Below are 24380 nucleotides of genomic sequence, written 5' to 3' on the forward strand. Positions count from 1 at the left end.
TACTGCATCTCTTTCATACTATGAAACTTATTGGTGTATTTCTACCTAACATCTCCTTTTGTACTCCAAGGGAGACAGTCAAACATTCAAAAAAAAAAACATGAGGGCGAGTAAATAATGGCAGAATTTTCATGTTGGGTGGACTATTATTTAAAGTTAGTTTCAAATGTCTGTTATTTCTGAGATATCTCATACATCCCATTGTATAGAATGCTTCATATTGTACTTGCCTCTAAAGATGCCACAGCCCAGCACACTGCAAAAAACACAGTGCGTCCTCTCCTCATGCACATTTCATTATAAAACCTTTGATCTGGAAATATATGCCACACACACAAATATTCAGAGCCATGTCTGTGATGGCATCTGTCAGCACAAGTGTGTGTGTGTGTGTGTGTGTGTGTGTGTGTGTGTGATTAAAAGGAAATCATTTGTTGTGCAAATGTCGAGTCTCCTGCTCTCGTGGCTGTTTTCTGATGTCTAGAAGGTTTCGAGATCCCCTATGCCTGCATCATTTTATGGGGCAAATCCTAAACATAACGAGCCTGCCGAGCACGGTTACCATGACAACTGTTACCGAACGCGTCTTCAAGAAAAATAAAAAATAACACAGTGTGGGATAGACCAAGTGTGAAAGTGAGCGAGAGAAGGTGAGAGAGAGAGAGAGAAAGAGAGAGAGGGGCAATTGGCTGCTGTTGTTAAAAAGGATCAAATGGAGAACATTTCTCATTTAAAAAAAGTCCCTGAAGTGGCAAAATATAATGATTTAATGCAGTGTTGCCTAAAATCTCACTTTCTAATTTATATTCTGTTCTCAAGTGAGCAGTAAAATTCTATTTTAAACAGATAGGAACTCACTTTATATTCAACATAACGATGCCTCACAGGCATTCTGACATCTCCATTTTTCACTAAAGGCGAAAAAGACATTCTTAACCACATGCTCCTGATTTTTTATCAAGACTTGGGATTTTTATGCTTTTAGTGTTTTAGTGTCATTTATAGTCACATGTAAACTATATAGAATCCAACTAATCGGTTTGTGTTTTGTACAACAAGATAGACTTAGGTTGTTGTTTCAGGATGAGATTTTGCATTCCGTCTGTACACTTGCATCAGAGGGACGCTTTTGGAGAGTCTAACAGTGTTTGTGTAATGTTTCATGGGTTTTTGTGTCTTTAGAATTAAACGCCATGTTTTAAAGGGACAGTTTACCTAAAATATGACAATTCTCTCATCATTTACTCACTTTCATGCCATGAAAATGTATGACTTTCTTCTGCAGAACACAAACACAGATTTTTGTCTTTGTCTTCAGAAGCGTTATTATAGGTGTGGGTTAGAATCAGATCAAAATTGTAGTCCTTTTTTACTATTAATCTCCAGTTTCACATTCACATTCTGAAAGTAAATGTGGAAGTGGTGATTTATGATAAATATGATTGAAATTGGGCCACCTGATTCCCTGCCCATCGTCCATGTCCAGTGGGGCTGGAGTGCACGGAACTCGAATTTGGGTCGTGTTGGTGGATCATTGAGGATGCTCTGCCTTCTGTTGCCCTTCCTGGCCTGCTAAAGTTTTGCTGTTGGCCCTTGCCAGTTTCAGTGGCGAGCTCCCTGCCTGTTTGCAGGCTCATGCTGTTATTTTGCTTTCGATATGGTTTTATATTACTCATCCCTGGAATTACGGCATCTGAATTCTTCGGGCCGACCATCAGCTGGAGTTTACATCTAATGCGCTGCACTTGGAATTGCACGCCACCCCCGGTATGTACATTGAGGGTTACGCCAACATCCCTGCAGATTGCCGGCTGACTCCTCTAACAACCACCACATAATGGCAATTTGGTCTTCACAACGTCGCCCTCCAACTGGTGCAAGGGATTTGAAGCATTTTCAATCATCTCAGCAGGCTAAAACACACATCTTTTACTCCAGCAAAAAATGCAGATGTGGCCACCTTTAAGATGGCTCTCATAAATGCACGATCATTATCGAACACAATATTTTGAAAAAAAAAAGTTGTATATCACGATCATTGGACTGTTTATTCATCACCGAGACCTGGCTGAATCCTAGCAAACAAATGGTCCTGGGGGATATAACACTGCCAGGCTGTGACTTTTTAAATTCTCCACAGACTTCAAGGCCAGGAGGTGGCATTGCCACTGTTTTTAGAAACTCTTTTAAATGCAGAATGCTACATACAGACATGTATTCCAGTTTTGAGGTCCAACTATTAAAGTTTGACACCCTGGGTCCTGCCTTATGTGCATTGGGGACAGCCCTCCTAGATTTAATAGGGATTTTATTGACTTTTTCTCTGGACTGATGCCACGTGGTGATAGACTGTCTGTCTCTACTTGTCCTCTACTTACTACTTCTCTGTCTTTACGCCACTGCCGGTCCATTCACTCATCTACTGAAAATCTTTTTTCAGAATTTTATTTATCGCATTTTACTGATGATGTCTCGTCAATACCGAATCATTGGTTGAAGCGTTCGATAAATCTTGTACTTTCACTCTTGATAATGTCGCTCTGCTCAAAGCAAGGAGAATTAAGGGTGTTTCACAGCCTTGGCTAAATAACGTCACCCGTGCTCTCAGACAAGAGTGTAGAAAAGCAGAGAGCAAGTTGAAAAGAGACAAGCTTCTGGTCTCTTTTGACATCTTAAAGGTGTCTTTAACAAACTATCAAAGAGCAGTGAAAGAAGCAAAAGCACATTTTTCTCTAAAGTAATCTTTGATAATGCAAATTGACCAAAAGTATTTAATACTATCCATTCTATCTGGCTACAGACACTTGCACAGCACTGAATCTGCATTGCTCAAAGTTACTAATGATATTTTTCTCTCCATGGATTCAGGCTTACATGTTGTCTTAGTCTTATTAGATCGTAGTGCCATGCTCGACACCATTGACCATGACATTCTTCTCAATCGCCTCGAGTGTAGAGTTGGCATCAAGGGTATGGCCCTCCAGTGGTTTGCCTTCTATCTAAAGGATAGGACATGTTCTGTAAATGTAGGGAATTTCTCTTCTACATTGGCTCATTTATCATGTGGCGTCCCTCAAGGGTCAATTTTAGGACCCTTATTATTTTCCTTGTATATGCTTCATCTGAGCTCTATTTTACAGAAGTACAGCATATCCTATCACTGTTAGGCTGACAATTCCCAATTTTACTTACCAGTGAGCTTAGACAAGAAGTGTTCATTTGATAACATCCTAAATTGCTTCGAATATATTAAATATTGGCTGGCAAATGATTTTTTACAATTAAACGAAAGCAAAGCAAAAGTTCTTATTTAGGACCCTCAATGTCCTCCTTATCTGGTCTGGCCACCCAGTTAGGTCCTCTGTCATCGAAGGTACAAGATCATGTAAGAAGTCTTGGAATGATTGTAGATTCATCATTACATTTAATAAGCAAATTAGTGCCATTGTCAAGGGTAGCTTTTTCCACCTGAGATCTATCGCTAAAGTCAAACATTTTCTTTTTAGTAAAGACCTGGAAATTGTGATCCACTCACTAATTTCATCAAGGTTAGACTATTGTAATGCATTGTACATCAATCTCTCTCAAACTGCGTTATCCCGCCTACAGCTGGTTCAAAATGCAGCAGTTAGACTTTTGACATGGTCAAGAAGAAGGATCACATTACCCCTGTATTAGCATATTTACACTGACTTCCTGTTAAATTTAGGGTCAATTCTAAAATTCTGCTTTATGTTTACAAGACACTATCTGGTCTTGCGTACAAATACATCAGTGATCTTCTCGTCCTTTACTCCCCACCAGAGCACTCAGGTCTTCTTATTTAAGGGTGATCGTGCCTTCTCTGTGATAGGTCCTAAACTCTGGAATAGTCTCCATTACCATGTGAGGTCAGCTTCTTCAATAGCCATTTTAAATCCTCTTTGAAAATGTATTTATATTCTTTAGCATTTGAACAGGATTTTTTAATAGGTTAAATTAGGTAAATACTTGATGCAGTTTTAAATTGTATCTATTTATTTATTATTGTTATTTCCTTTTTGTAAGTACATAATTCTGTCATTGTATATGTATTTGATTGATTTGTAAAGCACTTTGGGTCAGCTTCTGTTTTTAAATTGGCTCTATAAATAAAGGTTGACTTGACTTATCTCTTTATGGTGAAAATGTGGGATACGGGATGAAACTTGTAGGTAACGGGATGAAAAAAAAATCAGACACTCTCTATGGAATATCTACAGAGTTTATACATAAAAAGCAGCTGGTGTATGAAGTATTGTTAGCTGTGAATAAGTATCTGACCTGCTGGACGTCCTGTTGGAAGACGCAGAGCTGTAGGCGCTGATGGAGGCGGAGTTTGCGGTGCTGCCATATATTCTCCAGCTGTCTCTGGTGGTGCAGCACCTCATGAATGATATCCAGGACATGGTGCACTGCCTTGGAGTAGTTAGCCGTGGATGTCAGGGAATCTGCACTCCCTGGGGTTAAAGGGCGCTGTAGCTTATCTAGCAGGGCTTTGCCATCCTGACTCACCTGAGGATGTACAGGCAATAAAGACCTGAAGATCTTATTCAGAGATGAAAATCACAGTCTTAACTGATTATTCTTTGCTTGGTTCTTACTGGGTTTTGAGGTGAGATGAGTTTACACAAACATAAGCAAAAACAAGTCTCATGTCCTGACTGACATTTTGAGTAACACACTTAGTGGTGTAAGTATCGCTATATGGCATTATCTTTTCCTGTAGAGGACACAGGAGATCCGCACCTCAGAATAGGCAGCATTGATGTGTTCATAGACACCCTGGTGGTGGTGGATGGTGTCTTCTAGGTCCTGCAGCTCAGAAGGAAGTTCTCCCTCACCACAGGCCTTACACCATGAGTCTATGTTGCTCATATACTGGAAAGAGACAAAATGAAATCAGCGTGACTCATACACAAAACCATGATACAACATTCAAACACAACCTCAGGTATCCCAGAAACAGAGAAATAGTATGTGAGTCATGATTTAAGGCCTATGCACACCAAGTCTGAATATTCGGTGCAAATATTTGCTGCAAGTGAGATTTTGAACAGAAATGTTTATTTAATTTTTTTATTTTATGATTATTATTAGAGCTTTTGTGGAAGAACTAATGACTAGATTTTAGGGATATGAACAAGTAATCGATTAATCGAGTACTCGTTCAGCGTTAAATATTCAACTAATAAAAAAACTACTACAATATTGAAATTTGATTTTCCTTTGTGCGTTTGCCTGCCATGGGCAACATTGAAACTGCTTATCTCACCTAAATGGTGCCATTAGTTGTGCCATTAATTAAAGTGTTTATATCGCTTCAGAAGACTTGTAAAGTATGTTTCTGTGTGTGAGTGTGTTAGGAATATGGGAAGGCAGGAGAAGGTAGACGGGAGGTTCAGATCTAAATGCGGTCTTTTTATTAACAAGCAATAATAAACAAACACAGGAACAAAGGAAAAGTCCACGATGGGCAAATTAAATTAACACACGAACACGAAACATCCACGAAGGGCAAGGCTATCCTCGAACGAACAAACAAACATGGGAACAAGAGCAGGCATAAAACATTGGAAAACATGAAACATCACATTCAACGATCGACAGTCATTAAACAAAGAACCAGGGTTTAAATACACAGACACAATGAAGACTGAACGAGACACAGGTGAGAACAATGATGAGTGCAGGCAGTGAGGGAGGCCGGGAATTGTGGGAATTGTAGTTTTTAGACAAAAACAAGTGAAACACGGAGCGGACAACAAGGAAAACGTGACATGGAGCGTGGTCAGTGATGAGTGAAACAGAAAACACGGGGCAGACAACACGGGAACGTAACAGAGTGCAAATGTTTTTTTGTTTTGTTTTTTCAAATTTTTTTATCTAGATCTTGTTGTTTATGCATAGTGCTCATTTTTTCATAATAAAACAGGTTCAAAAGTTGAAGATTGAACTCAAATTCTAAATTTCAAGTAATCGATTACAAGATTTGTTTTATGTGTTAGAGTACCGACTACAAGATTACTCTAAATGACCATCCCTACTAGATTTGCCATCAAGTTTTGTTCTCTTTGAAGCTTTGAAATAGATCAGACTTTTGTTTGAGGCATATATAAAGCAAGTAAAGTACATATCCACAAGCAGAATTGTATATTCTTGAGTTATATCTGTGAAAGAGTCAGTACTTTTTACTTTTGAATGGACAGAAATTCCTATAACAAAGTCTACATACATTTTCCTCTATCATTTCCTGATTTAATGGGTGAATACAGTATATGATCCAATTATATAATCCAACATTACAAGTATTATAATAGTGTAAAAACTTTCATTCAAGCTCCAAACAGTATTTATCTATACATCACAGTTGATATAACATCATCGGAGGTGAGCTTCCCTCCTTCCAGGACATATATACCAGGAGGTGTTTGAAAAAAGCTCAGAGGATCATCAGAGACTCCAGCCACCCGAGTCATGGGCTGCTCTCACTGCTACCATCAGGCAGGCGGTATCGCAGCATCAGGACCCACACCAGCCGACTACAAGACAGCTTCTTCCCCAAGCAATCAGACTTTTGAACATTTGATCTCTCACGATCAATAATCAGCAATGCACTTTATTAATCTTATATCTCACACTGGACTGTCAAATATATTCTCCTCAATACAACTACTATATATTTTTTTTTTATTTACTCTTTATTTAATTTTTTTTATTGTATGTGTATTCTATATTGTGTTGTGTAAGTATGTGTACATTAGATATGTAAATTGTGTAATTGGTATATGTCTCGTCACTGTCATGACTGCTATGTTGCTCGGACCTGCACACAAGACTTTCACCTACTGTTGCACTTGTGTACATGGTAGTGTGACAATAAAGTGATTTGATTTTGATTTGAACTGCCTTAGACTTAAAAAGTAAATTTAGATTATGCAAGATAACTTAGTGCCGCCCACCACTGAATGTATTACAACACTGTCTTATTTAGAAAAATAATAAATACATTACAATCTGTAGGAAGGGGGCTGCAAATACAGATGCGCTTTTTTTTCTATGTCTCACTACAGCCACAATAAAAGCAGAACAAACAGAGTATCAGTATAATAATGAATCTGACAGCAGAGAATAATTGCTCAAATAGAAAGATAAAAGACAAAAAGATGAAAGGAAATTATTGAATTCCTCCCTTTTTAGCACAACAACCTATCTGTATGATTCAAAGATTCTGCCTAAAGCCTTGCAGTGTTTTATACAACTAACACACAGATAAACATCTGAGTTATATATCTGCTAACGTCAACAACATGGATTTCATACAGGAGAAAATGCATTCGTTTTGCATTTAAAATTATGATATATCTATGCATATAAGATCTCAACTTAGGGGCTATTCAGTTGAACATTGACTACCTGTCAATGGAAGATGGTCCGTATTCTTTAAAGAATATGTAATAGTATGTAATGTGTATAAATGTGAGGATATTTATGTAAGTTTGTTTGCTCAGTGCGTGTGTGTGTGTATTACTGTACCTGTTTGCATGTGTCTGCAAGTATAGGCCTCACCTGGTCAGTCTTCTGATGGAAGTTAGCAGACATCTCCAGCAGTGTGCTCCTTTCATCCAGAGCGGCTGCGAATGCTTTCCACTCCTGCTCGAGCTGACCTGAGATCTGCTGGATCTGCTGTGTGGCGTAATGACCCGCCTCCAGCAGCCTGTTCCCCACCGACATGATCCGACTGATGTTCACATACACATTCTGCAAGACACAAGACACCAGAACAAACACTTGAATGCTGTACACACCGCATAATTTCCTAGATGGACTGTTAACAACACAAATTGAAAGGACATTGCTTCTTAAAACTGAAGAGTGCAATTTGTTTGAATTTAAAAAATTTTTTGGATGTCTCCTATCCCAGTTTAATATGCAAAGACAACTATAAGTAGACCGTTTGAAGGTTGATTACCCCGAAAAGTGTAAACAGTGTGGTTCTGTGCCACTATAGAAACATTGCCCTGTTTGTTTGAGCATTCTAATCAGACCGACACACCAACATTTGCTAAACCAATGCCACAAGTTTGGGGCGGGACTATATTTTGGTCATGCCAATGCACTCAAAGAAATTATTTCAGTACCCTTTCTTAATTGAATGATAGAAAAGTTTATTTATTTTACACATAACTGGATGTCTTTAATTCAGAATAAGTCAATTTTGTAGAGCCAACATAATTTAGTTCAAACTAATGTACTTTAGCAGTTTTAACTCAACTTAATTAGATCCGTCAAACTCAATTTACTAAATGTTTTAATTTAGTTTTCTTATTTTGGTTCAACTTAATTTATATTATTAATCATTAGTATATGCCACGTGAGCAGGTGTAAGCACAGTGAAACTGTTGCACTGTCAAGCAGCACTAAAATCAAATATCACTTGAAGGAGAAAGTCCATCCTTAACCTAAGCACAAGAGCCATTCTTCACCATAATGGTAACCCCAAAAACTCCAGGATAACACTGACTCTTTTTAAATACCAATATAACAGAACATTAAACATGAACAAATTTTGTTCTATTCTCATCTTGCTGAAAAATGCATAAAATATCACTTAATTTCAACACTTGCACAGCATGATGGGACATGGAAATCCCCTCCCTAGTTTTATCAATACTATACTAACAACACAAAAAGTATTCACGAAGTCCCAACTCAAATGGATTAAGTAAACTTCCATTTTACAAATTTCAATGGAGATTTCAGGGAATTATGTTGCTTTAGTCATTGTAATTAGATAAATTAAACAAACAGCAACAATCCTTTATTTGAGTGTAGCAGATAGGGGAGTGTTCGGGAAATCTGTCTGAAATCTGTCGGCTTGGTGACACTAGTAGAGCAGAAATTACAAACTTTGGCTTTAAGATGTAGAGGTTTAGTCATATTTTACATGAGTATGTGGTATAGATGCAGCTAAAAAATCACTATTTACAGCTTTTCTTAGACTAATCAATGGGGTTTAAATGCTTAAAATGTAGAAATATGCATTTTGTTCAAATTCTGTTGTTCTCCATCTTTTTAAATAGCCCCTGGGTTCAGATTCTAAGTTCTCCACCACCATATTCAGCCGAATACCACTATTATCAGGGAATATTATTACCTTACATACAACTGTAATTAATAAAAAACACTGTGGTATCGCCATTATTATGAAGCTTAAGTTTGGGTTAGTATACTGTGGCACCAGTGCAACACCATGGTTAATCTGAAGTATGTCATTTCTGTGACACTAGCACCACTGAATGGAATTTCAAAAATAAATAATGTTTTCAAAACCGCTTTCTGAATACGCATTTCATTTGCCGTTGAGCAAACTAACAATTAGCCATGCTCCTAATTAACGCAATTGGTTGAGTAATGTTGTTGGGGCAGGTCTAAACTGGTCGCTAAAAACAAACAGGATTTTTTATAGCACCACAGAGACACAGTGTTTACAGTTTGAGAAAATTAACCTACGAGTGGCTTACTTAAAATAGGAGCAAAGAGAAAGTATTTTAACACGGACAAAGTTACATACTTAAGCTTTAACATAAAACTGTCTATTGAAGATTCCCCTCTTGTTTTACATTTTACTTAATAATTGAGAAAATAAACTGAATACATCTTTTTATTTTATATTATTTTTATTTGATGTACTTTAATAGTCAGGAATGTTCTTTGCACAGTGCTGTTATTCGTTGCACCCTCTTATGGACTAAGTAAATATCTGGTGATGTTAAAATTTTAATAGAATTTTGCTCATATTCAAGGTAAAAATGATAATTTAGTTAACAGCCCTACTGTTCAGTACAGTAAAAATAAAAATATATATATTTTATAAATATGGCAGCTATGAAATAAAAAAAAATCATAATAAATGTCCCTGGTCTTATAAAGCGCAATTCATCAGTGAGATCGGTGAGTGATTCATAAGACTAAGTTATAAAAATAAAAAAAAAATCACAATCTTTAAATAAAATGCAATTGCTTTGTATGCCTCTGAAATGACTTTGTTTTTCTGGTGATGTAAACCAAGGCAGTGTGGGCAGGGAAAAACAATGTTAACCAATAATATCGCAGCCATCTTTTCAATCTTCACCAATCAAATTCAGATGGATAAAATTAAGTCCCACCATACATCATTTTTTAATCTGATGCTTCAGTAATCAGCTCTTCCACACTCACATGCCTCATGAATAATGTTTGAGCTCTCTGTAATGGGAGTTGCTGTAGTATGTGTGTTCTTTAGGGAGAACTAAAGTCTTATGGATAAGAGTGCTGGCAGAAAGCAGCACTCTGGTTACCACACCGTTTCCTCAAATGGGGGTAATTACACAGCCCAGAGGCATTCAAACGGGTCCAGGATCAATACATGGATAGCTGCTGGATGAAAATCTGATGGAAGTTTGGTATCGGCCAGAGTGCAACATTATACTGAAGCAGCCGTGTCTGTACACGTGCAATTCAGGAGCAAAATCACACTGTCAAACATTATGCAAACACTCTTGTAAGTGACTAATCTAATTCTAAAACAGAGGAGGACGGCATGGCCGGGCCATGATGGAGCACGTCTAGCACTGAATCAGCTGGAGAGCGAGATAAAGCCGGAGACGCCGGTTCAAGAGAGAGAGACGCATGGGGCCGCATTGCATATGTGTCTGTGTTTGTTTACGTTTGTTTTATGTTGAGTTCAGCCGGTTCCCACCTCCTCCTTGCCTGTCCTTTAAACTGTTACATTATGCATATGTTCAGTTATTATTCAGTTATATACAGCAGGTGTTTGAGAAGTCGAGCTACAGTCTTCATCCGTCTGTTCAAGTGTAGATGACACAATGTGTAATCGATTATTTAAAGAAAGGACATTAAATACACTCAATTGTGCATCAACTCTGTCTTTTGGGGCATGTGCACAATACCGAAAATTCTAAAATTGGACATGTTTAACATTAAAAAGTTTAAATATTTTTTGGGTCTGACTAAATCGAACTTTTAAAGTGCTTGTTAACATACCAAATTATTATTTCTTTTGTCTGAAAACAATGTGAGGACTGCTCACTGACGCAATGCTAGGGTGTTGTGGGTGGTTGACAAGGAGCTACAATGCAGTTGCTAAGGCATTTTGAATGTGTTTTAGTGCATTGCAATGCGCTTGCTAGTGTGTTGCTATGCGATTTCTTACTGGCCTAAAGGGTATATGATATTCTAGTTGCTAGATATGGTTCTGGTCGCTCCTTCCTTGTAAGTCTAAGATATTTTGTTACCTTTTTTATTGTCCACCAGGTGAAAATCGTATACCACTTATAATTATCAATATCAGTCAAAATGTCAATATCATGTTATACATTTCAGCTACGCAGAATGCTATGGAAGATGTGTGCACCCACTGAATCTATTTTCAATTCTACCAATAATTGCAATTGCAATTTAAAGGTGACCACTTTAACTAATCCAGCTTGCATACATAGATGCACACTGTGATGCCACTGGTGTCTAAATGCATGCATGTACTGTATATGTTTAGCTCTCATGCAACATTAAATGCATTTCTACAAGTTATTATTGGCATAGAAGATAGGGTTTCCAACTCTGTATATCACACTCCGAGCTTAGTTTCAGAGCTGTTCACAGGAGATAGACATGCACCAGTAAACACAAATCCGTCACATCCCTCCATTGTGCATAACAAGCCTTGTGGATCGCATCATGGAAACAATTAAGTGCTTCTGGTATCTAATTTTCATGTAAATCTAATGCAGCTTCGAGTAACCACTGGCTAAACATACGCTAAATATGATGAGGTGCTATTGTTATGCCAATGGGAAGCCGGTGGTATTTTTGTACAATTTACTTTCACATGGAGGGCACATCAAAGAAATCAGTTTGTACAATTACATGATTTCAAGTTACTTAATGGAAAAGAAAATGCAACACAATCACGTTTGTTGCTTGAGTGACAACAACAGAGTACTATACATTTTATAGTATGCATTATTTATTCCACGTTGAAAGGACCAGAGTTACTGGTCACCAACATATTTTGTGTTTTGGATGTTGGTATTGTGGTGTTCCCAGCAATATTCTTAACTAGCTTAACCAGCAAGATTTCAATGGTCAAAAAGCTTCACTAGTAAAGCTAGCAACTAGCCACTAGCAACGCCATTGCGCTGGCCTACCAGACCCAGGTCGTGCCCGCCCCTTGCGGGTTCGAGCACACTCTACGAGTAGTGTGGCATCCTTGTGGGCACTGGCCAATGGCACCTTTCTAGCAGATATCTGCAGAACGTCGGGCTGGGCAACACCCAATACCTTCCCGAGCTTTTACAATCTCAGGGTTGAGCCGGTCTCGTCCTGTGTTTTGACAGGTCCGAACACGTAGAATTCGGTAATACGGAACAGCTGGCCGGGTATATCACTTGCGCATAGCGCCTTTCCCCTCCCCTGAGGTGAAGACGTGCGCTCTACTACTCCAGTCAAGTCCACAAGTCACGGACCCTGGGTGTCCTTCCTCTCTAGCCCTCTGGCTCGAATTCAGCTGAGGAATTTCACAGCCAGACCCACCGCAGGCACCGTCTTTACGCAGGGACATAAAACAAACAGAGCCTGAATCTCAGGCTTTTAAAAATAGCACAAATATTAAATGTTGTCCTTGAAATGTTTTATATATTTAAATGTATGCTAATGATTAGATTGTAAACACACATTATTTATAAATTTTTGTAATCTTTGGACAGAATCTTGGAATCCAGTCATAATAACGGAATTAACTGTAAAATTAATTTATAAAAAAATATGTTACATAATTTGAAAGCAGAGACTTTGTTGTACCAAAAAAAAAGAAGAAAAAATATAAATAACAAAACTCAATATTTGCTTGATTTTCTCAATGCAAATGTTAAAGTTTTGTTAATAAATACATCAGGCTTACGCATCATGAATTTGAGACCAAACATTGAGTTTCTTGCATTCAAGCAGATGGAGGGCTATATCTGTGGCCTATAAAATAAAAATGCGTAGACAGAAAGTAATAATATAAGTTATATTTTTCATATATTTTACATTTGCCTTTTTTGAAAAGTTTTATTTATTAATTATTTATTTTTTATAGTTTTAACAGAGGCATTTGTAACAAGACCATAGTAAACACATGGACATATGGATCTTCATCACTACCATGTAACATGATTTCTATGTTATTTTTTGCAATTGCAATTTTTGCAACAGTAGACCTACTCTAAACACATGTAAAAACAATAAATACAAAATATAAATATTTATTAGTTGTAACAAATAATTATGATATTCCCCAGAACCCCTGTCCTAGAGTGATGATTAAACCACAAAAAGCTATAATTTGATTAAATAAATATACAGTCTGCATGCGCTGCACTCTACAAATTGAATGTGTGAAGCCGGGCACGCGTCATGAGCACGCATCACGAGCATCAAACGTGCTTTGTGTAATAAATGGTAGAGAGCAGTACGCTCATTCCCTGTGAAGCACCCAGCATATGATGGCTATATATTTTTAGAATTAAATCACAGCCTTTTGTGGATTAATAAGCACATTATGCCATATAGCAAACTGCTTATTTGGAGGTGAGAAGCTGTTGTCAAACATACAAACTGAGTAGGATAAATTTTTAGTTTTAAGCAAAATAAAAGCTCAATTTAACAAGATGTGTGAAATTGAAAAATTGCAACAGAAATATATTACTACTGTATAGTAAAATGTGTTATTCAATGTAGTAAAAATAATAATAAATAATAATGATAATAATAATAATAATAATATTGATGATAAGGATAATGATAATAACAACAACGATATTAATAATAATACTATCAATAATAATTACATTATATTATCACAAGAAAGAGTGCGGTTGTTCTAAATACATTTTTCATCAAAGCTTTCACTAATACTTTGATGCTCTGCTGCGCAGCACTGTTTTTGAACAACCCCAATAAAATTCCAATGTTGAGTTTTGGATTGTGCCTGGAGGATCTGTACAGCAGCACTTCATTTGATATAAAGAATAAAATGCTATGTTGAAAAGTAATTATTCTGTTTTCATATAATTAAAATTCTATAAATTAATTTAATCAGACAGTATGTTGATGATAAAATGTAATCAAAAGTTCATAGGGCCCAATGTGTTTAAGATGAGGTTTTACATTTTGGTGTGAAAAATAGCAAGTGGCAGCCAAAAAATGCAGCAAATGACAGTAAGCGTTTAAACAAGGATAACGTGAATTAATACATAAGCCTATAATTATATATTTCTACTTTCATATGCGGAAAGAGCTGATTCTCTCTTTTTTCTTACAAACACTGGATAATAAGAAAAGGAGTGCATAGAACATTATCTCTCCCTCTGGATATCTCTGGTACTAATCAATACCCCACCATGATGAGAGATGCAGCCATGTGTAAAATGCTTTTAGACAGAGGAGGGTTTCTACATGTTGTCCACTGCATTGTCTTTCATAAGAGAGCGGGTGCAGAGTTAATTTCCAAACTGACAAGCGTAAAGTTCTGCTGAGGTGACACTACCCCTGGAACTAAATGACACAGCTGCTTAAGCATGTCTATTACCAAAATTTACAACCAGGCCCCCATCGCGCCAAGCAATGGACACTGACGTCTCCATAAAACAGCTAATAAAATAGTGTCAATGCACATGCCACATGACCTGCAGGCTATCAAACTGTAGGGACTCTGGACTTCTCTAGCAGGTGGGTTGTCAGCAAAGCGCTTTATTGTCAGCAGTCCACTCCCTCAAGATCACAGTATCAAAGAAGAGTGACACACGAAGCATTTCGGATGTGTGAGGCGGGAAGATATATTAAAGGAATATTTAACCTAGGAAAAAAAATCATCATTTACCAACCCTTGTGTTGTTGCAAACCAGTATTACGTTCTTTTTTTTCATACAACACAAAATGTTAGGCAGAAAGCCTCAGTCACCTTCCTATTTCATAGTAGGGAAACAAAAAGACTTGTAGTCTATGAACATGGGATTACCTGAAATATAAACAACAGAAAAAAAAACGGATTTTCCAGAGCCAATGTAACTAATAAGTGTTGACATCCTTCAAGTCCCATGTCAGGACAGGAAGTAAGGCTCCTAGGACTTCCTGAGGAAGTGGCTTAATTGCCATGGCTGCCTGGCAGTCGTGCCAACCCAAAGCAAACAGTTGACACAGCATTTCATCCATTAAGTTGTGCTCAGTTATAGTAGCATGAGAGGGGGTGGGTTGTTCTCACAGCTCAGACAAGACATATGATTTTAGCACACTCAGCCAAAGCCAACACACTAACAAAGAGTCTAATAACAAACAATAAAAAACATCCTAGAAGGTGTTATGTGGCTGTAGCTTTAAAACATGTAATTATTTGAGGAAGGAGAAAATCATGCAGGAAAATAATATTTACATGAGCTGCATAACATTCATTAATAAACATTATTGCATTATATAATGCATAACAGATCACAGATCAATTGCCAGTTCAAATAATTAGTGAACTTACCTGAACATACTATTTCTTGCCTCATATTTAAGGTTAGTGATTTGAACAAACCCCTAACCCTACCTAACTCTCTTAATCTTGCTGTGTAAATTTCTAGCAATGTCTGTGGTACGGACATGACTGATATCTCAAATCAGGCAGCATGTTGAGCTAAGGTGTACAATTACTAAGTTATCAGACTTACAATTTTCGCCAAGTGGTCGATACAACGGGTAAAAAACCCATAGACATGCATTAAAGGAGAAACCCAAGACATATTTAGGGGCCAGAATATCATAGATACTTAAGGGGTGGACTTTTTTGACTTGGGCTTTAAAAAAGAAAATACTAAAAAATTTCGGGTTTTACTATCGTTATGGGGACATTTGGTCCCAATAAAGTGATAAATACACGCTCACTACACACACACACACACACACACACACACACACACACACACACACACACACACACACACACTTTGTGTTTTCCTATTGTGTCAGTGTGACTCATCATCACAGTGACATTGAAGAACTTGAGGCATATATTGACATGACTATTATATGCAAGCATGACTAAATGAGTCAGGTCAGGTGAAGAAACCCACATCATTTTAATCATGTAACACACATCAAGCTACACTATCATTAAGCCTCAGGTGGTTACAGATATTACTGCAGGACCACTGGACACAGTCTTACCATGCAGTTCATAGCAAAGTGGTTGTGTTGAGTCTGCAGCTCCATCACGTGTTGATGGTTGGCTCCTATATCTGTGTAGGTTGTCAGGAACAGGCCTTTATTATGGACAATCCAGTCAAACATCTGTGGAGAGGAAAAGGGTAAGGTATCGATTGTTAAAATACTGAAAGTTGTGGCACTTCTAGGCATAACAAATGGCTACAAGCAGCACAATGTGTGTCATTGTGCTGCTTGCAAATGATGCTTGCATTGCATCGTTTACACATATTGTATTAATTAGAAACAAACTCCGAAGCTTTTATCATTGTTATGCACAGATTTGAGAGGGGAGATTCCTTGTCAATTTTCAAACTTTGTATTGTAGCAAGTCTAAAACCCTGAGATGCACACAGCCTTTTGTTTGTTGTCATGTTGGTACACCTACTACATGACTGATTGCAGAATGGATGAATTAACTACACTACCATTCATCCCAGACTGAAACTATGATCCCCAAATTAATTTACAAACTCGCACACATAGCAATGGGAGAGTTAATTCGTAAAAGAAGGATTCGCGTCCATTATAGCAATGATTAGTACAGAATCGGAAAAAAACAGCTAAAATAATGAGACAGCAGTTTGGGAGACGTGGATGATGTTTTATTTTATTTTCTAGTTATTGTTTGCCTCCTGCTTCCCAATTCCTTGCTCTCCTCTTGCACACTCTCTATATTTTATTGGCTGTTGCTCACTGCCGGTCTACTGCTTGTTGGGACAGAGCGCACAACTGACTTTTAGTCGGCCAGATTTGAATCAGATCTGAAACTCATCATAGCATCTGTGACTTGTCGTGCGAGTTGTAGGAGTGCGCATACTACAAGACTAGATTCTAGGTACAGAGCAGTTGCTGTTTTTAAGTAACACCCTGAGTAGCATTCCTTATTTGTACATTACTTTGGATAAATGTGTCTGCTAAATGAATATATGTAAACTGCAATGTTTTGTTAAAGTACCAGCTACTGCCATGTTCTTTGGACATGGTACTATGTTAATACCATGTTTATTGATGTGGTACTATGGAAATACTCTTTTTTTGGACATGGTAGCATTATAATTACATTTTTTGGAAACAGTATAATGGTAATACCATTTTTTGGACATGGAAACATGGTAATACCAAGTTTTTTTTTAACATGGTACCAATGTTTTTTTGGAAGTGGTGATACTGTATTTTGTGTTACCATGACAATACAATGTTTATTTGGACACGGCACGATGGTAATACCATGTATTTTTTTGGCACGACACTATGGCAATGCCAAATAGGTTTTTGGACAGTGCACCATGGTAATACCATGTTTTAAACACAACACAATGGTCATATAATTTTTTGGTATATATATATATATATATATATATATATATATATATATATATATATATATGTATGTTAGGGCTGTCAATCGATAAAACATTTTAATCTAATTAATTACATGGTGTCCCGATTTACATGGTGTCCTGATTAATCGCATATACAAATATTAGCTGAGAAAGCCTCTCATATAACTATAACTCAATACATAATGATAATGATATATCATCTTACATTTTATATATATATATATATATATATTAAAATGCATTACATTCCTGTAGCAGAAGAGTTAATCATTGATAAGACAATATAAAAATCAGCTTTAGAATACAATGTATTGTTTACTACCAAATAATTGAACATAAGTCAATCATTGGCGTACAGTTCACAGCAATCCATTTCACAAGTGAATCTGTCAATCAGTTGGAGATTTATTATGAGGGCTTGTTTAAGGGCCAGTCAATTTACACCTGCGTCAGACATGCTTGTGTAGCGTCATAAACATAAAATGTTTAGGTCACTGTGTCAAGTTAAATATAGTTTAATACTCAATCTTTAAACACATCTTGAGATCCCTTAGTTCGCATTTGTACTCCTTCGAGTGTTTTGAACGCAAGAACGTAATGCATGTTTGCGTTTGTTCTTCCTACTGAAGTGTTTTCTTCACTGTATAAACTGCGCGTTGCTTATACAGCTGAAATTTAACTTACTGCCCTCTGGAGTAAACAGGTGGTACTACAAGTTTGGATTTCTAGGAATCTTCCTTATTATGGTCCGTGGGCATGCGTTTAATTTTTTTAACGCGTTATTTTTTGTACAATTAATCGCACTGAATTAACACATTAAATCGACAGCCCTAATATATATATATATATAAAATGGTACTATCACCATACCTTTTCATAAGAAATGTCAAATAAAAACACATTCTTTTTTTTTTTTAAATCAAGCATTAAGTATCCTCCTAGGAAGTATCTTCAATATTATTTTATGATGACTGTGATTTTGCCAAGAACATTCTTTTCCAGGATTATTCCTAACCCTAACCCCCAACCCTAACCATTAACAACCCTAAAATAAGAGAGAAGAGTGTTGTTCAAGCCCCAACCAATATTCCTAAGCCTGACCGTAACCTTAAAATCTCAGAATGATTAATACAAATGTTGTTTAAGGACCAACAAGGACCACATCATATCAGGCACTGTACACCTGCCACTACTACTACTACTACTACTACAATGCATTTTGGGACCTCTGATTCCCAGTAATTCCAGTTCTACCCATTAAGCCTGATATAGTATCAACTACTGTAAATGATCCCACCTTCTCTGCATCCTGCTGGAAGAGTCTTAGCTGAAAGCACTGATCCAGTTTGACTTTTCGCATGTGCCAGGCCTGCTGTAGATGTTGGCGTGTGCCGTGGAGTTTATCCAGCAGCGCCTGGACTTTGAGAGCTAAACCCTGGATGTCTCCTCGGACTTTATCACCACTCTGGATCCGTTGGAGCAAACGCTGGCCCTCTGAATCCAACTCCTCTACGGGAGCTTTAGTAACCTTCTTCTTCAGAGAGGCATGCTCCTCCATGGCTCGCCGAGACCCATCCAGGTCTGATGGCAGCTCACGCTGTGACACCATATCCTGGAGCTCCTCCAAACGGGCCAGGGCGCGAGTGGCATTGCTCGTGAACTCCTCAAAGGCCAATCGAACCTCAATCCACACCTCATGGTCATAGTCCAGACTCCCCTCGAAGTCTGGAGTCAGCTGGGAGGGATCGACCACTTTGGTCAAGCCCTCGAGGGACACCATGATGGTCTAAATGGAGGACAAAAGAAGACTGATATTCATATTGTGAACATACATGAGGTCCAAAAGTCTAAGGCCACTAGGGAAAATGCATGTTTTTCCTCATTTAATATAATGTTATTCTATTACAAATAACATCATCAGCATAATAATCTGAGCTGTTGGGTTAACTGAAAACTACTATTGATTTCAGAATTTCTTAGTATTTTTATTTTATTTAAGTCTCCTTTTTGCTTAAATGACAGCATGCATTCAAGCTGACATGGATTCCACAAGTTTGTGCAAAACCTGATGATCCATGTTATCCAGCATGATTTGAGAAAGTTTCAAAGAGCATCTTGTGTGCTTTAATGGAAATTTGATATTTTGTACAAAGGGGTTAACAAAGTCAATGTCACACATTTCCTTATATTTGACCACTGACCTTGAAATAGTGCAGAATCTTAAATTTCAATGAACGCTTTAGTCAAAGGGAGCCAGAAAAACATTCAAGAGACTACAGCTGATGTTTTTAAAGACAACAGCAGACACATGAGGGGACATTATATTCTTGAGACTGTGTGGTGGACAAAGGAGAGAACTTTAAGACACTCTGTTCACCATTTGAATCAACTTTAAATGCGATTTGTGATGCAGTTACAAATAATCAGTATGCATTTTGTCATATATTACATTTTTATTACAATGTGATAACACCTTTTAATCATAAGCTGTGCTGGATAAGGTCATTTGAGAAGGCTCCATTGGGAGATTAAGGCTACAGATTAAGTCCAACACTTTCGTGGGTGTCTTCCTCTCAGTTCACATCTGAAATAGGTCAGAACTCATTTCAAATGCTCCACTTTCACACCAGCACCATGGAACATTCCAGTAAAAGATTCCTAAATTGTGTTATCTACTGTAAATCTCCAAGAAATGACACTGTCGTAAAAACAGGTATAGATTTAAAAAACAATCTGAGATGATAGATTTAGGAAAAGTTGGAAGAATCAATCTTTCTGATTTCAATCCACTGTATAGAATACACCAAAAACAGAACTTATCATTTACAGACAGCTTCTTTAATGTATATTCAGAAGTGTAAACCGCCTTACCTGAAATTTAAATTTAGATCTAGGACAAGTTGTTGTGTCAGTTTTGTCCCAAGTCAAAGTCACCTTCTTTTATGTACTTTCAAGAGTATAAACTAAAATGCCAAATTTACATTTAGACCTAGGAAATGACTGGTAAATTAATGTATTTCATGATTTCAAACAAATATCTAATTGAATGCACCAAAAACAGAACTTTTAAGCATCGCCTGCTTTTTTCTTATTATTATGTCAATTCACAAGTATAACCTGTCTTACCTCAAATTCAAACTTTGAACTGCCAAAATTGGTCCTCTGCTTCTGCCAGAAGTTGTCAGGTTTGATGATGAGTGTGACGTGAATGCAGGATGGAAACGACTCCTGCAGGATCTTCAGCAGTGGTTTGATAGAGTCCCATTTGGATCCTCGCATATCCACAATGACCGTGAAGCCATGTCTGCTCACCTCCTCACTACACAAACAAACAAAAACATAACATCAGCTCTTCTGCAAGCCGCTGACACTCGCATCTTTAGGCAGAGGTAAATGAGAGGTGTAGCTTACAATTAATCTACAAATCCCTCTTGACTAATATAGATATCAGAAATTGAGTGTAGGGAGCTTGCATGAAAAATAGCACTTACCCCAATAGGTTTCATAAAAAAAGATACAAAAAAAGAAACCTTTCTTGCTAAATTGGGAGAACTGCTGCACAAGAAAATAAACAAATAAATACAAGTGAAAAAAGAAGCAAACTAAGGAACTCTCTATCTTGAAAAACAGCCTGTTAACTCAAGGGTGTTTTCATATCGACAGCTGCACTGCTCCTGTGCTGACTCTTAAACAGCAGTGAGTTCTGAACAACTCTAAATCATTCGAGAGAGAGAGCGAGAGAGAGAGAGAGAGAGAGAGAGAGAGAGAGAGAGAGAGAGGGGGGGGGGAGATGTGGAGGAAGAGGTGGTGCAAGAGAACACAGAATGAAGAGGGATGAGTTGAGTGAGACAGAGAGACAGCGTGAGTGGGGAATAAATTGATTTGGGGTGATAGTATGGATGGACATGTCAAATTTAGTATAAGCAAAACTGAGAAAAAGACAGAGAATTTAGAATTCAGCAATTACATAATAGGCTTAAAAGAATTTTCCAGGGGTCAAAACAACAGTAAGTCAATTTCAACAATTTCAACTTGCCCCTCAGTTTGTAAAAACAAACAAAAAGCTTAGGGTATTGTTCTTACAATGAAAGTCTCTGCATGGGGAAAGGCAATCCGTAAATGAATACATAGAAATGTAAAGCTTGTATTTTTGTTAAAAGTGCTTAGAATAATTTGTCCATTCAAATGTTTTATTTTAGTTGTGAATTGGTTTAAAATCGCCCTTTTAGCTGTGGGACTACTGGTCTAGGCGGATGAACGTCTAATTATGCATATCAATGTAATTCTTGAGGTGAAGGTTGCTCCACATACAGTAGGCTAAACAGCCCCTTTATGGTATCCATACACATATCATGTAAAAGTTACTAGTTTTACAAATATTGGATGTAACTATGCACATACAAGCAATTTTATTGCATTAGTCTTATGTTAACACTAGCACCGCCAGTCGATAATTGCTTTTAATCGTGATTAATCACATCATCTTTTGTAATTAATCTCGATTAATCGCAAAGTGCTATATATACTTTTTTTCTTGTCAAAATGTATTTATTTCCTTGTTAGGAAAGAAAAACAAAACAATATATAACAATATAACTCTTTATTAACATTTTCCAAACAAAGGCTTCCACAAGAAATGCACTAAAATGGCACCAATTCAAGTAACATTAAACGTATACCAACGTCTAAGTGGGAGTTTGACTAATTGAAAGAACTAGTCTCCACATAGGTTGTATATTCATTGAAATGGGTGTTTAATCTCTTAAACTCTCATCCTCCACAATATTAATCTGGTGAAAGACTGAGGCCATTTTTTTGTTACAGCAATAGTGAAGCTGCGTTCATGATTCGTGTCAATGCCAGTGCCGAGCGCCGCTTTGAACTCACCGTGAAAATCACTTGCAAACAAACACGTCTAATTCTGCTTTTTGGTGATAGTTAAGATTTAGTGTGCTGCTGTGGTAATTACAATGCACCTTGCATAGACTGAAAAATAATAAATTCCCATTTGGGCTTGTTTTGTACATTAAAAACAGCACTAAGAGCCCCATTCTCCATAATTTTATCACTGACAGGGAAGCGCTGTCAGAGATTATTTTATTTACTGATAACAACTGACACGGCTCTATCATGGAGAGAGAGAGAGAGTAACAGTCAGTGTTGGGGAGTAATGGAATACATGTAACGGGATTAAGCATTTCAAATACAAAATATAAGTAACTTTATTTCACTACAGTTACAATTTAAATCATTGGTAATTACAATAAGTTTACATTCAAAAAGTATTTCGATTACTGAAAAAATTACTTTGCATTTTATTGTCATTTGTTTAATTTAATATTTAGTCCTTTCAGGTTGAAAACATTTTTTTTTTTATTATTATTTATTTATTAGTTTATTTGTCAGGGACCATGCACAGTTCAAGCCCTGTACCAAAGTTAGCTATACGGCTAATTTACATCTGTGGTCCCTGAGCAAGGAAAAGTAAAAAGACAACATACACACACAGTACTTACATAAAAACCAGAATACAAATATACAATATATATAAAAAAAGTCAATGATCACATATCTGATTCATCTTCAGCCAAGTCTTTACAGACATTTTAAAACTGCTAAGGCTTGCACAATCTCTAATATAATGCGGGATTAAGTTCCACTTTTCAACCACTGCAAATGAAAAAGCTGATTGTCCAAATGTAGTTTTCCTAAATTGAGTGTAACAGTCACCTCTCACAGAAGCCCTGGTGACCCTTACATTATCTCTGCAAAATGACACACATTGCTTGAGTGGGGTGGTGCAAGATCATGTATCAATTTATATACATCAGGCACATGTCAGCAAAGCTTAAAAAACTGTCAAAGGTTAATAAGTTGTATTTTTTATAATGATACAATGGTGGGAGTTTCTCGTTTTTTTATCCAACACTTTCACCGCTTGTTTGTAAAGGGTACATAAGGGTTGTATCGTAATCCCACCCGCCTGTGACCAGCTTGTAGAACAATAAGACAAATGTGAAAAGATCATCGTATGTAAAAACAATTTAGCTGCAGCTACTGGTAACTGATGTCTTATATGTCTAAAATTAGCCAAATTAGCTCTGACACAATTGGATATTTTTTTTATGTGTTTTTTAAAACTTAAGTTAGAGTCAATAATTAATCCTAAATACTTAAAATGATCAACAATATGTATTGTCTCTCCCATAATACAGATATCAGGCTGATGTCGTATAACACTCTTCTTGATAGAGAAATACATACCCACTGTTTTGCTTACGTTAAGACTAAGACAGTTGAGAGTTAACCAGTCTGATACTTTAGTTAGAGCTGCAGTAAGTTTTACTGCCGCTTGTTCCCTAGATTTTGCATGGGTATAGATAACTGTATCATCTGCGTACATTTGGATGTGAACTTCCGGGCAAGTCAATGGCAAATCATTAATATATAAACTAAATAATAAATTTATACATATAAATGATGTGATCCAAAGTGCATTTGAACAGCGGTGAAACACTTTCTTATGATGTGTTACATTCATACGAGCAGACAGAGAATTACGTTTGAAGTAAGTTTGGAGCACAAAAAATAGAAATAAACCTTGTGTAAATTGTAAATGTTATGCTAAGCTAAAATGCTATTTCTAGCCATTTTACATGCACATGTTACCAGACACGATCATATTTTTTTAATCAAGAAAATTCACGTTAGATCATAATAATTTTTTTTCTA

General features: G+C 37.0%; 1 protein-coding gene across 1 annotated transcript in view; it reads right to left on the minus strand.

Annotated features, from left to right (window-relative positions):
* The window catches only part of triob (trio Rho guanine nucleotide exchange factor b), a 168925-nt gene that overhangs the window by 86806 nt on the left and 57739 nt on the right, over nt 1-24380 (minus strand). Inside the window, exons 4-9 of the mRNA XM_052143761.1 lie at nt 20775-20967; nt 18946-19434; nt 16267-16389; nt 7588-7779; nt 4768-4899; nt 4303-4533 (exon numbers count right to left, since the gene is read on the minus strand). Of these exons, the coding sequence (XP_051999721.1) occupies nt 4303-4533; nt 4768-4899; nt 7588-7779; nt 16267-16389; nt 18946-19434; nt 20775-20967 (1360 nt within the window). The remainder of the gene's footprint in view (nt 1-4302; nt 4534-4767; nt 4900-7587; nt 7780-16266; nt 16390-18945; nt 19435-20774; nt 20968-24380) is intronic.

Source organism: Xyrauchen texanus, chromosome 15, assembly GCF_025860055.1.
Source record: "Xyrauchen texanus isolate HMW12.3.18 chromosome 15, RBS_HiC_50CHRs, whole genome shotgun sequence".
Taxonomy (NCBI): domain Eukaryota; kingdom Metazoa; phylum Chordata; class Actinopteri; order Cypriniformes; family Catostomidae; genus Xyrauchen; species Xyrauchen texanus.